This window comes from Drosophila mauritiana, chromosome 2L (genome assembly GCF_004382145.1).
Source record: "Drosophila mauritiana strain mau12 chromosome 2L, ASM438214v1, whole genome shotgun sequence".
Classification (NCBI taxonomy): Eukaryota; Metazoa; Arthropoda; class Insecta; order Diptera; family Drosophilidae; genus Drosophila; species Drosophila mauritiana.
Genome location: NC_046667.1, coordinates 14,246,749 through 14,259,833, shown reverse-complemented (window position 1 = coordinate 14,259,833; position 13,085 = coordinate 14,246,749). Strand labels below are relative to the sequence as shown.

Below are 13,085 nucleotides of genomic sequence, written 5' to 3'. Positions count from 1 at the left end.
GCTTAAAACACATGGGGAAATTCGGTTTCATTAGGTTTTCCATTTTCATAAACGTTTACGATCATCAATTGTCATTAGTGAAATTAAAAGCCGGCGAAGATAAAGTGCCGACTGTCAAAGTGGCCAAGGAAAGTTTAGGCTTGGGACCGTTTCAAAAGAGCAAACTTCTGTGCGCCGACTCGAGATCAAGATAGTGTGGCAATTGATGAATTCGTGGAGGCGAAGAGGAAAACGGTAGATCGGTGGGGCCACCAGCACCATCAGGCCACTGGGGAAGTCGACAACAAGTTGTAAGAACAAATAAACAATTGGTAATTGTTTCGAATTGGGAATGGAAATGGAAATGGCAGAGGCTGTGCCAGTGGATTGGGAATGGGAGTTGCATCTAAAGCTGGAGGATTGCCAGCCAGCCAGGAGGAGGAGGATGAGGTGGATGAGGAGACACAGAGACCCGGTGACACACATTTCCATCCATTTTCCAGGCACACACCATATACTACACGAATCGTACACGAGCTTGGAAACCGAAAGTCACACAAACCGAGATAATCATCAAACTCAAGACTTACCCGGCTCAGACATTGCGACGTTTCTGTTTTGGTTCCTCTCTGGGCCATCGTGTGAAACATAAATGCGCCCAAATTGATTTTTAAATGCTCCTGGGGACCTCTGGCGAGGATTGACCCAGCTCAACCCTCTGGGAATCGGCTGGGAAGAATCGAATTCAGCCTCTTGCCTGTCGCTGCCGTAATACGCAGAGCCCGTTTTTGGCCGTGGCTGGAATGAACGACAAAATCTGTTTACTATTTAAGGCAGTAACAATTTGTTCGGCTCACGTTTTTGGCTCGCACATATTTGGCTAGGGTGCGCTTCTCCCAGAATGAGCAGCCAACGAAAAGTGGAGAAAGATTCAACGGAGATGGCACTGAAATGCCCGAAGTCTTGGGGGAAAAGGGAAATGATCCCAGATCCCAACGCCCACAATGAAAGGCGATGGCGATGGCGATGGCAAAGGCGTTGCCGCTACAAATTCCCAGCTGGCCGATATGAAATCACAAAAACATTGCATAAACATCGGTGCATCGGTGGACAATGGGCCACCTAAATGAACCGATCGTAAATTGCGCGGTAGTTGGGCACACAGTCAAAAGATCCCCCTTCTGGGATCTGCATCTCCGACCGTGGTTAACTGTGAAGTCATAAATTTGTCGACCGTTTCTCGTTTCTGCCGGTTAACGGAGCGCGCACAGTGCGTATCTTTTTTCGGCTTGTAGCTAAAGTTAACGTAACAGAGCACACACCCCCGAGGGAATTAACATGGTCAAGATCATCGCGAATCATAAGGACTCAAGTTCGAAACGAAGTGAGGGGGGTGGGGGCCTGAAGTGGTAGGTGTTACTGAAAGATGCAAGAGATGGTTTGTAGATATACTGAGCTTTATTAGGAGATATGCTAAGTAAAATGTCTCCAATTTTGGTTAACTTAACACTAGGTAGCTTTTATCTTTCAAAACCCTTACAAGTGCCTATAATTATGATTATCATTTATGGTTTGAATCTTTATCAGCACGATTATAGTGCAATTTTAAAGCAGTCGTAAGGAAGTGCTTGCTCTGATTTGAATGCGAAATAGATCTTGGACGTCGACACTGTGATTTTTCACCATTAAGTCATAAAACTTAGCTGTCTTTCTTTACGAGCAGTGATAATTCCCAGTTCAGCTTAGATAAACACACTTTTGGATTGCTTTCGGTCGTTGATCGGTAGCCAAAGCAATCGAGCAAACTATCGGTTAAAGGGGCTTAAGGGGTCGATCAGATATCTGTGATCGAAAATGTTCTCAAGCCCCGGTGGCGAGGGCAGGGCGGAAGAACCCCAAATCAACATCCATAAAGAAATGTTCGGCCAAAAAGTCTAATAAGCAGTAGTTGCCCAGGCTCAGCCTTAATATTTTTAATTGAATTTTAGGCTTCGCCTGTCAGGCGGACTGACCAAACAGCCGAAATGCAGGAGGCAGAGGCGAAACAACAAATTGTGGTTGGGTGTGGTTTTAGTGCGGTTTGGAAATTCTCCGGGCCAAGGCAAATGTCGAAACATAAATTAATATGCAGGCTGGCAGACAACAAACGGCAATAGGCGGAACCGAGCAAGGCAAGGCCAGTAGCCGGCCAGGTTTTATTGATCTTGCTGGAGAAACTACGAGTATGTGGCAGTGCGGCAGCAATGAGCAACATGTGCAACATGCTTGCCAAAAACATTTGCTCAGACAATTTTCTAATACCGATCATGCATGCATATAAATCTTGCGGCAAGTGTGCCCATGCGTTTCCTACAATCGCTGCTCGCTACCCTAGAAGCAGAAGGGTTTCCATGGATATCGATCCTATTTGACTACATTCTAGCCAATAAAATATGGAATTCATTTCATGGAAGATTAACTAAGCCTTAATCGTAGCTATATGTATGGTATGTCCATAAATGAGCGGAAATAACAAATGGAATTATATTTAAAGCAGATAACAAGTTGGAAAGCTATAATCTTTATAACTTTGTCATTTCCGCTAAATATTATCTTTCCCAAACAGTTTGGTTATATCCCGCTACATCAAGAGTGTATAAATCTCTCACATATTTAGGCAGCAATATATTTTAATGATAATCTTCACTATCCGATTTTTCGATTGGGTGGTGCTGGAAAATTGAACATGAACAGCAGCAACATGGACATGCATCAGCAACAAATTCAATTCGAATTTCCCACTGATGCTGGCGAATTCTATTTAAATTGTTTCGCCAGTGCCAATCGAGGTGGATTCTCCGTAGCTCCGTTTAATGGGCAGTTGCTAGCTTGCTGCTTGTTTGGATGTTTGCTTGTTCTTGTGGCCGTTGTTGCAGATGTTGCTGCTGCTGCTGCTTCTGCTGTTATTAGATGTTGCTGCGGTGCGGTGCAGTGCAGTGCAACGCTGCCTGGGCGTTTAACCATTATTATATATTGGCCTCATGCTAGTCATTCGTTTGATTTTGTGTTTTCCCCAGGTTTTTTGTTTTCCTTGCTGCTCGAGTAGGCCGCAGCCTCTGCAATTTATTCAGCAGTCCAAGTCTTGGTCTTGTGGGTAGCTGTTGCACTACGGTTGGTGCTCTGGTTGCCGAGACATTGATCTAATAAATGTGGCCGGTGGAGGTCCATGCTTTTTGTTTTATGTCGTTTTGCTCTGCAACTCAAATTGCCTTTTGCGTAGTCGCTGTGGGTTTGATCCACTAAACCAATAATGCCACACAGCTGACCCAGTTTCCCCGGCTACTCCCCCCATTGCGAACTTTTCGTTTTTTATCATCGTTGCAGCAGCTTGTTATGCGATTTCTGTGGTAATTATAGGAATAGAAAGATGCCAACAGAAATAAAAAGTTGTCCAAAACCTACACACAAGCAATTTGCAAACGAAATGTTGCATTTTCTTCAAAATTGCAAATTGAAGAGCGGGGTGAACCGGATAGCTTTTCATAGCGTAAGATAATTGGGCAAGATTTGGGTTAGTTTGGTGAAACTTCCCACATAAAAGTCTGTCATGGCTTACATGGTAAGTGCATTAAAGTCAGGATATTGATAGGATTATCTTGATTTTGGGGCTTTAGTTGACTTCCAGAATGTTAAGATAATAAAATGAAATAGGGAACATAACATTTATGGGTGTCATTATCTGGCAGTAAAATATAACAGCACCAATTACTGCATTCAGAACAGAGATGGACTTCTTCTTTCTCCTTAACTTTTCTCGCCACCCATGCCGAACTTTAAGAATCTTTAAATTATGAGTGCCCCCAGCGACTACGGTAGCTGCAGATCTTCCAGAGTTAACTGCCGATTTATGGCCCAACTTAGCACGGTCAACTGGCCAGAAAGAGTTAAGGAAAACACTAACTGCGAACGTAAGTTAAGTATGCCAAGTTGGCGATCTATTAGAAGATATGCTAAAAGCCCGCGCCAAACCGAAGACCAAAGTGAGTGGCTGCCACTCGAGCGACCGCCTGGCAAACACTTCTGTTAATGACACTCGTCTTGCGGCTCCTTGGCCAGTGTTAATTTGCGGTCATTAGCCAGAATCTCTCGCTTAGACTCCAACTCCAACTCCAGCTGGAGCTCCGACTGCAGTGCATCTTGCAGTGCGACTCCTTCGCGGCGTTCAATCAATTTGCGTCCGCGCGGATTCTTTTCTCTCCGGCTGGCGGGTAAAAGGCTTTCCACACACGCGCACACACTCTCTTCACAATGGGTTGTTAGCCCACAATGGGCTTTTGTTAACGGTTAAATTACACTTGATGCCGCCTCTTAGGCTAATGATGCGTATGGGAATCGGGTGAATACAAATGCTAATTCATTTGCACTTTGCCCCGCCAGCTCGACTGATTCCGCTGATTTATTTATGCAAAAATCATGCCGTTGAAGGTGCAGGCAAAACAATAAATTACGGCCACAAAAGTGAATGTTAACAATGGCGAAATGGGTCAGAGTCGATCGGTTACGCTTGCGCTTCCCGGGAATTTCGCAGGTGCCTGCTGCCTGCTGCAGCGACTTAATCGGCAAATTAAACCGCCCCGATGATATATTAAGTGGCTCTTTAGGACCTGTTAAAAATGCCCGAGCACGCCCGCCCGAAAAGATGGCATTGCTAACCCAATTTTCCCCGGTAAGGGAATCTGCGTGCGATTCAAATTTCCATTTCCTTTAATCGCCATTGGCCAGCTCGCAAACACACGCACACCTGCCGAGCGGGGCCAACAAATTTCACTTATTGCCAATTTGCTGGCAATGAAATAAAATACTTTTCTTCCGCGACGCGCCTGTTTGTTGCCGATAGCCAAAAACCTGACCATGGACGCTCCACTCCGAGTAGTTGGAGTGCAGCAGGAGGGGAAATCCCCACACTCCATCCCACCATCATCATCCAAATTGAACGGCAGCCCGCGCGGCTCTGCAATAAATAAATTGCGAAATTTATTTGGCGGCACTTACGCGTCGCTTTTTTTCATCGACTGCATTTTCCATAGTGATTTATTTGCATCGATTGGCGGGGGGCTGGCGGATCGAGCATCGGGCAGATGATCCAGTCGCGGTAAATAGATGGCTAGAAAATATCAATAAAAAACTAAAATATTCTAGGTTATGGCCAGTGCCAGAGATGCGAATGCCAGTGCGTGCTCATGGAGTGACTGCAGTCAGTGACAGGCATTGAGTGCTACTTGGAGTTAGTAATTCCTGAAGAATTCCTAATGTCCATTGCTATGAAGAATATAAAATAAGAACTTGTTAAATCCGAGGCGAAATAATTAGAACATCCAAAGGTTAGTTTTAATCCAAATTACATTCAAATGATTCGGCTGACTTAATTCCTGTCCTACTCAAGCGGTTGACTTGGCCAAGTGCTCAATGGCGTTTCCAGTTCCCAGGGGGCAGCATCTCCGATTCGAGTCGGAACAGCTTCCAGCTGCTTTTCCGCGAATCTCTCTCGGCTTGTGTGTGTGTCCGTCTGTCTCCCACCAAGATGCGTCGGCCTTTCAGGCATTTTCAATTGATTTTCAAATTTATCAAACAGGAAGCATCTCTGGCTACGCAGAGCGAGAACTAGCAGCAAGTCCGAGGCTCTAGCTCTGACTCTGGATTCGGCATTAGCTCGTTCTCCAGATGTGGCTCGCGCTGCGTGTCCATTTAACGGCATCTTATGGCGCAGAATTGGCCAACTCATAGTGTTCGCCAGATGGCTAAAGCCAAACAAACAAACCAAGAAACCAACAAGCCGGCAGACGACAGGCAAAGTGTTTCTGTCGCCGCTGATAGATGCGGCGGGTTTCGATTCGAATAGGATCGGTTTGGTTTGTGTGGAGATCTGGCTGACAATTTGTCAACTACTCGCCCAGCTTTACTTTGCTAATTTAACTGCTGTTTTAATTAGTCACCGCGCCTCCAGAGTATTAGCATTAAGTGACTGACTGGCTTTGGGTTTTGCGAGGGGTGTGCGCGTTATTAATTGCCCGGCTTTTAGCAGACGATCTCAATGGCCGAGTGGCAGGTGACAGGCAGCAGCAACTTTTAGTACCTTAACTGGTGACTTCCTTTCACCCATCACAAACCATATTTTGTCATTTTAAATCTGAAACTGAAAAGGTTCTAAATCTGTAAATATCTATACTTAAAATGCGAGTAGGAAAAAATGAAATTTTTTGATAATGTATATAATTTTTAGATTCCAGTCCACTCTTTCTGAGAAAAGTAAAATTTCTTCAAAATTTATTCTTCGTTTTTTCCTTGGTTAAATAGCATATTACCAAACACCTCTGTTTTTCTTCTTTCTATTTGAATCATTTTCAGAAGTACTAACCACCTTAAAAAGAAGACCCGCAAAATATCGTAACCACATAGAAATAAAATAAATTTCAAATACAAAAGGATTATTTGCTTGTTACAGAATGCAATTTTAGACAGTTAACAGAAGTTGTACAGTCAACGATTCGATAAGTTTGGAGGGTCTCCGCTATTTCGTTAAGTTAATTTAACCAACAAACCTACCATTGTGGTTCGAAACTGAGTTATATGTAAATATACATGTATTTTGTCTACAAGTAAAATTACCCTTTATTATTTTCTTGCTGCTCATTGCCGCTGGGTGGCGCCATATTTTTTAATGAGGAAAATTTTAAATGATTTATAAAATAATAATGTTAGTGGAATAGTTTGTTATCTTTTAAAACATTTTAAGGGTGAGTAGGCAATTGGTTTTGTTGGTCGTAAAATATATCTCATGGCCTTGACCAGTTAATTTCAATTAAAAACGAAATCATAGCATGATATTAAGAAATTAATAGTTAAATAAATAAATAGCTATAACTTGATGAAAACTGTGCAGTAATGCAAGGAAGTACGTCATTTTTGATTACAGCAGTTCTTGGGAAACATTGATGTGCATTTATTTTTTCCTCCGAGGAACGTAATGACCCAGCTTCGCATTATCGCGACCTTGGCGTGTAAAGATATCATCCTGTCGAAGCGATAAGAACTTGATCTGAATGTATAAAAAGCGGTGCGCTCTGCAGGGAATTCATACTGAAAATTCAAATCTCGCAAGATGAAGTTGTTGGTAAGTTGGACAGATTGAATGATTATAATAATTTTATTAAACACTAAATCAATTTCACCAGGCTGTTATTTTCGCCGTTTTGGCTGTTGTCCTGATGACTACCGTTCCAGTTTTCGGAAACCTGCCGCAATGTGAACACACCGCCGATGCCGCTCAAGGTGGTAGCTATCCAATCACTGAGCTGAAGCGAAACGGCAAAATTAAATACAATACCGCCCGAAGAGGTTAATCATAAATAGAAACAAAAATCGACTTTATTTAAATAAACAGAGAATTCTAAATAGTAAAATGATGCTTTTAGTTATTCTAAAAATAATAATGCATAGTATCAGGTTGAACGATCTTCCCATGACCGTATGTTTGATCTTATTAAATTTTATCCATCCTAAGATGAACAAGACATGTATTTATAGATGAACTATTTATGTATATTCGGAACAAATAAAATAAAGTTTTTGAAGAGACAATAAATTCATCACCGCTTACCTCAATACTATGACCAAATTATTTCGCATTTATATCATCATAGGTATATACTTGGCCAAAACTTAGCCAAAACGTGAAAAAGAAATAAGAACACTTTCTGACCAACATTTTTAACTTTCGGTTTTTAGCCAAATTAAGGTAAAAATGGTGCAATGGACTTAGTTATAATCCCTAACTTCAGGGTGAGATTTCTTAGGCTCATGGACTCGGAAACTAGAGCTTTTTACATCAGTTTTCTTACATTTAGTTGATTTTCCCGATATCAGCTAGTTGGATTGCAACCAAGTAGCATAGGCCGTTGACCAATTTTGATTTGTAGACTGGAAAATATAACTAGAACATTGGCTCACTCCAGAAATAATATAATATTTTATATAAAGGACAAAGACATGACTTAGCGTTAGCATTAAAAATACACAAAAAATGCAAGCGCTTGACGTAAAAAATTTCTTTAACTTGTCAATCTTTAAAATCAATAGCTATGTAGAATTAAAACCCCCATATAAAGCCCCAATATAATAAAAGCCTACGATGAATATAGGTAATTCTCCAATGCAGTAATACCAGGAAAAACAATATTCTTGATTATTGCGATTCTTTGGAAATATTTATGTTCTTCCACCGAGTTACAATATGACCGACCCAGCTTCCAATTATCGCGGCTTTAGTGTGTAACGATCATACTGTGAAAGCGATAAGAAACTGCTCTGGGGTATAAAAAGCACTGCGCTCTGCAGAAAATTCATACTTGAAATTCAAATCACGCAAGATGAAGTTGTTGGTGAGTTTAACAGATTTCTCAATCCATTATGAGTTAATTAAACATTTAAATCCATTTTCACCAGGCTGTTCTTTTCGCCGTTTTGGCCGTTGTCCTGATGACTGCCGCTCCAGTTTTCGGTAATCTCCCACAGTGCGAACCCACCGCCGACGCCGCCCAAGGCGGTAGCTATCCAATCACGGAGCTGATGCGGAACGGCAAACCTGTTTATAACCATGGAAGAAGAGGTTAACTGATCATGAAAAGAATACAATTGACATCAAGTGGTAATAAAATAGCGCATCTTAGAAAAGATTTGTTAGTTTTTTGCAGTAGTTTTAAAAAGGTATGGACACCCAAAAATGAACGATAACATCTCGGGATCTGTGAGAGCTAAAATAAGAATACAATTTAAAATTCTTCTTACCACTCACTCTACTTAAGTACTACCTGATAGGAATAGCTTTCATTCTTGTTTTTAGTTATAAATTTATATTATGTTTTGCTTTTCCCCTATTGACGATCAATTGCAAGTTGCAAATATGACCAATTGAACCCTTGCTTTCCAGTCTTCACGAATCCATTTAAGCTACAATTTTCCCAAAAGCCCCCATGGCAAGAACACAAATTGCGGATAGTAACCTGCTGACTAGAATAGACAGGCATGGTAGAATAGACAGGCATCCTAATCTAAGCCGCGCGTGTAGAACATCATCTGGCACCGCGAGCTGACATGCAAATTAAAAAGCATATGCTTTGACTCCTAATCACAAAGCACTTTCATTCAGTGACTTCTCTACCCCGCCTCGTCCTTTTTGGCCCAGCTCACTTGATGGGTGACTCTTTTCTTCCGCCTGTCAGACGTCGCTGCCGTCGCCTTGTCCGCGCTCACATCCGCGCTCCCATCCGCGAACACATCCGCGTCCTGCTCCGCCGCCTGACGTTGACATTGATGTTGGCTGTTAGCTGTTGGCTGTTGCCTCTTTGAATGTGTTGCCTGTGTTGGGTGGTGGCTGATGCGAGTGGCTGCCATTTGGGTGCGTGATGGATTTCTGCAGCACTCCGAGTCGAAATCCAGCGACTCCGACAGCTCGGCGCACAACTACGCCCCAAATGGCGCAAAAAGCGAAATCCCCCAAAATGATTAATGACTTTTCAAGTGACTGGCAACAAAACCAAGTCACCAGTCACATAACGAGCCTCAGCAAGGATCAAAAAATCGTGGCTGCACTGTGGAAAATCCAGATTGTATAGCAGGAAGTAATAAGAAATGTATACTAACTACATACATACTAAAAAGTATTAACATTTTAATCAGTTTGTTAAGCAAATCGAAAATGATTTATTTTTATTACAAAACTATAAAAATAATATCAGAACATACATAGATACAGTTTATCATAAGATTACGTTTCATGTATCTCAGTATTTTCTCAAAGTGTAATGGCTCTTATAGTGGGCGTCTCAGAAGAGAGCCACAAATTAGTCTCAGCAAACGAGGACGCGACTCCTAGACACTGACTCCGACCCCAGATCCATCTCCGAGTATGCTCCCCCTGCTCCTGACACATCCAACTTCCACTTCCAGAGACGTCCTCCGCTTCTCGGGCTGCTAGTCTATCTTTGACATCACTCTGGCTGAGTGATGGGGCTGCGTGTGTGGGGTCCTTGTCATTGGGATTAATGATTTAAATGCGGGGGAGGGGTCTTCTTCTTCGCTGGCTGACTCGAACTGTTGTCGTGTCATTAACCAACACTCTGGCGTGCCATTTTCACCTGCAGCTGCAGTCATTTTTCAACACTGATCCAGTGGGATGGCATCGTTAATTGCAGGCAAACGTCAAAAGTCGTCTGTCAGTCCAGAAACCCCGCAATCCACCAACCACCAGGAGGCTCCTAGCATCAAGCATCAAACATCAAGCTAAAGCCTGGCTTCTCGTCCACGTCCACATCCACGTCAGAAGCTGTCAGGCTCACAAAAGTATACATCACGGCCAAAAGTCCCAGTTCCCAGTTCCCGGTTACCAATCTCAATCCCCCTCTTTTCAGCCAGAGTCCAGGCCTGGTCATGGTCGATAGTTGGCTGTTGCTGTTGCAAAAGATTGATGTGTGCTGTACGACGTCGGCAGGCAAAACGGAAAATAAATGATGTTGGTGATTATTTTTCTTCATTGAGCGGCAGTCACTGCTGCCTGTTCGCTTTGCCGTTGTTTCAACAGCCATTTTGGCCATCAATCTCGTAGAAGCATCAGGCGGACCCAACGGGCGTATTCGAGGTGGCCATCAGCTGGCGGACAGGGGGCTTGCTTGGCAGAAGGGGCTGTACTCGCACTCGCTTATTCATTCATTCATTCATTCATACGCAGCACATTTAGACAATCTATCAAGTTAGCCTGACTCGAACTGGTTCAAATGGGTGGCCAGTGGGAGGTGGACAGAGACAGAGAACATGGCATTGAGCACCGAGGATCGGTGTTTATTACAATGCACCAATAAAATAATTTGGTTAATCTTATAATAGAAATTCCAAACGCTAAGGGCCCATAAAATTTTGTTGAACCAAGGTGAGCTGATAATATGCCACCACTCCATTTATGCCAATAGCACCAGCATTTCCTTTTTCAACTATCCACGAGTACATATATCCATCCATTACGCTGCCACTCTTCTTAACCAGGACATTACCACAATAACGCCCTCAACTCTTAGAACATCTGCAGCTCTCCTTCTTGAACGAGTTTGGAGAAAAAGTGCAATATCATCAATTACTCGACAAATTTAGTGCCAGAAGACCAAGTCACTAGTCGGTTGGCGATTCTGCGGGGTGAAATGCCCGAACAGTCGGGGGGTAGAGGTCGGGAAAACGAAATGTCCGGATGCAAACAATAAAATACATTTTCCGGTTACTTGTCACCCACTTTTCTATCGGGTCCGCCTTCGTCTTGACCCGCTGGAGAGGAAAATCCCTTTCTCGGTCTGAAAAGAAGTTGACACATGCTGCCGCCATCGCTCCTTTTCCACTATCCTCTCCAGCAAGACCTACAGAGCCGGCAGATCCAGCAAGACCTACAGAGCCGGCAGATCCTGCACAGCTGCAAGTTCTCCGACTTGCTCCGGGAAACTCCTCGGCAATTGCCAACAAAGCATTTCACTTTTTCGGTGAGAAAGCACTCTTCTTGCTGTTGTTGTCGTCCAAAGTCATGTCGACAATAGCTTTAGCTTTGCTTTTGACACTTGGTAAATGGCGCCCGCCCGCTGAGCGACTGCAGCCAACATTTTGCCCACAACTCTCGGCTTCCCCAGCTTCCTTATTCCTTATGCCTTCCCTGCCTTCGATTGCCAACATCCTGCGGCCTCCTTGTGGGTGCCCGGTGGGCGTGGTCGGGTCACTTGTTTACCGCTCCACTTACGCGTCTCTCTGGAGAACTGTTGGACACTTTTCCGGCCACTCCTGCAGAAGCTCCTTCCCTTTCCCTTGTCCTGGCTGGAGATTGTCCATCCTAGATGCACTGAAAACAAGTATCACAAATGCGTTAAATATGTATGCAAACATGTCAGATTTCAGGGAAACTATATCATCAATCAATTCTGTGTAAAAATAACATACTAAGAAAATATAAGTAAAAGATTATTCTGAATTGTTTGTGTGTTTTTCATAAAGAAAAATATTGCACTCAGATTCACTCTTTTGTGGAAGCGATCTCACTCTGCTTTGCGATTAAAAATATAACGATTACTGTCTTCAATATAAAACAAAGCTATTTTATATTATTCAACCGCAATATAAAGTATTTCAAAAGTAAAAGATCGCTTTTTCTTTTATGTTATTGCTTATTGTTATTTAAAAACACATATAAAAGTATTAACTAATTGGTAATTTTCAATTTGAGAGATCATGGAGAAACATGGCTGAATTAAATTGGTTAAGCTTAAATTTCCGGTTACGATTGGCCTTCCACTTTTTTTCTCTGCATTGCAATCCTTTAGATCGCACTGCAAATACCCCCTGTCTTTTAAATATAAATTGAGCCAAAGTGCAAAGTGCAGGGCACTGAGGGCACCGATGCGAACTCTGTGGGGGCTTTTCGCCCATTCTCCTCCACTAACCTCATTGCCTTTCATCACCCGGACTGCAGATAATAATTTATCAAGTGCGTGTCGGGATGCTTGACACAAGATTTGTTGCTGCTGCTGTGGGATATGTCAAGTCGGGATGCCAATCGACGACAGTGCGAGTGACAGACGGGAGTGAAGTATTGGATCAGGTTGTCGGCAATCGATAAGACAATCAGGGGAGGACATTCGCAATGGATCCCAAGCACAAGCGGAAATTGATATTAGAGGCGTTGCAGCATAGGAATTAATAATTGGAAGAAATATATATATCATACCTTACTGCTGTGGAGAGCATGCTGACATGGTTGGTCTTACAAAAATATTAATATTTGCGTTTCATAATTCTGTGAGTTGTTACAAGTGAACATAGACGAGTAGGACACAGATCGAAATGTATATGATTATCCTCTAGAAGACCATAATTATGAGGTATATGTTCCAATTACATTAATTTGTACAGGTGATGTACAAATTATGATGTTATCATTTCTCCGCTCCAAAAGGTTTAAAAGTTTCTCTTTCCGTCGTGCTCCCATTTTGAAGGGAAAAACGAAAATATTGGGCAGCATAAATCTTGACGGCCAACTAGTAAAT

General features: G+C 42.7%; 2 protein-coding genes across 2 annotated transcripts; both read left to right on the top strand.

Moving 5' to 3' along the window:
* Positions 1-6,996: 6,996 nt before the first annotated feature.
* On the top strand, positions 6,997-7,548 carry LOC117145589. The gene is made up of 2 exons (XM_033311299.1): positions 6,997-7,129; positions 7,191-7,548. Exons 1-2 carry the CDS (start codon positions 7,118-7,120, stop codon positions 7,356-7,358), a joined length of 180 nt encoding a protein of 59 aa, XP_033167190.1. The 5' UTR covers positions 6,997-7,117; the 3' UTR covers positions 7,359-7,548.
* Positions 7,549-8,374: 826 nt separating this feature from the next.
* LOC117145579 lies at positions 8,375-8,690 on the top strand. Its single transcript, XM_033311289.1, has 2 exons — positions 8,375-8,396; positions 8,461-8,690. The coding sequence occupies exons 1-2, from the start codon at positions 8,385-8,387 to the stop codon at positions 8,626-8,628; spliced, it is 180 nt and encodes a 59-aa protein (XP_033167180.1). The 5' UTR covers positions 8,375-8,384; the 3' UTR covers positions 8,629-8,690.
* The last annotated feature ends 4,395 nt before the right edge of the window (positions 8,691-13,085 follow it).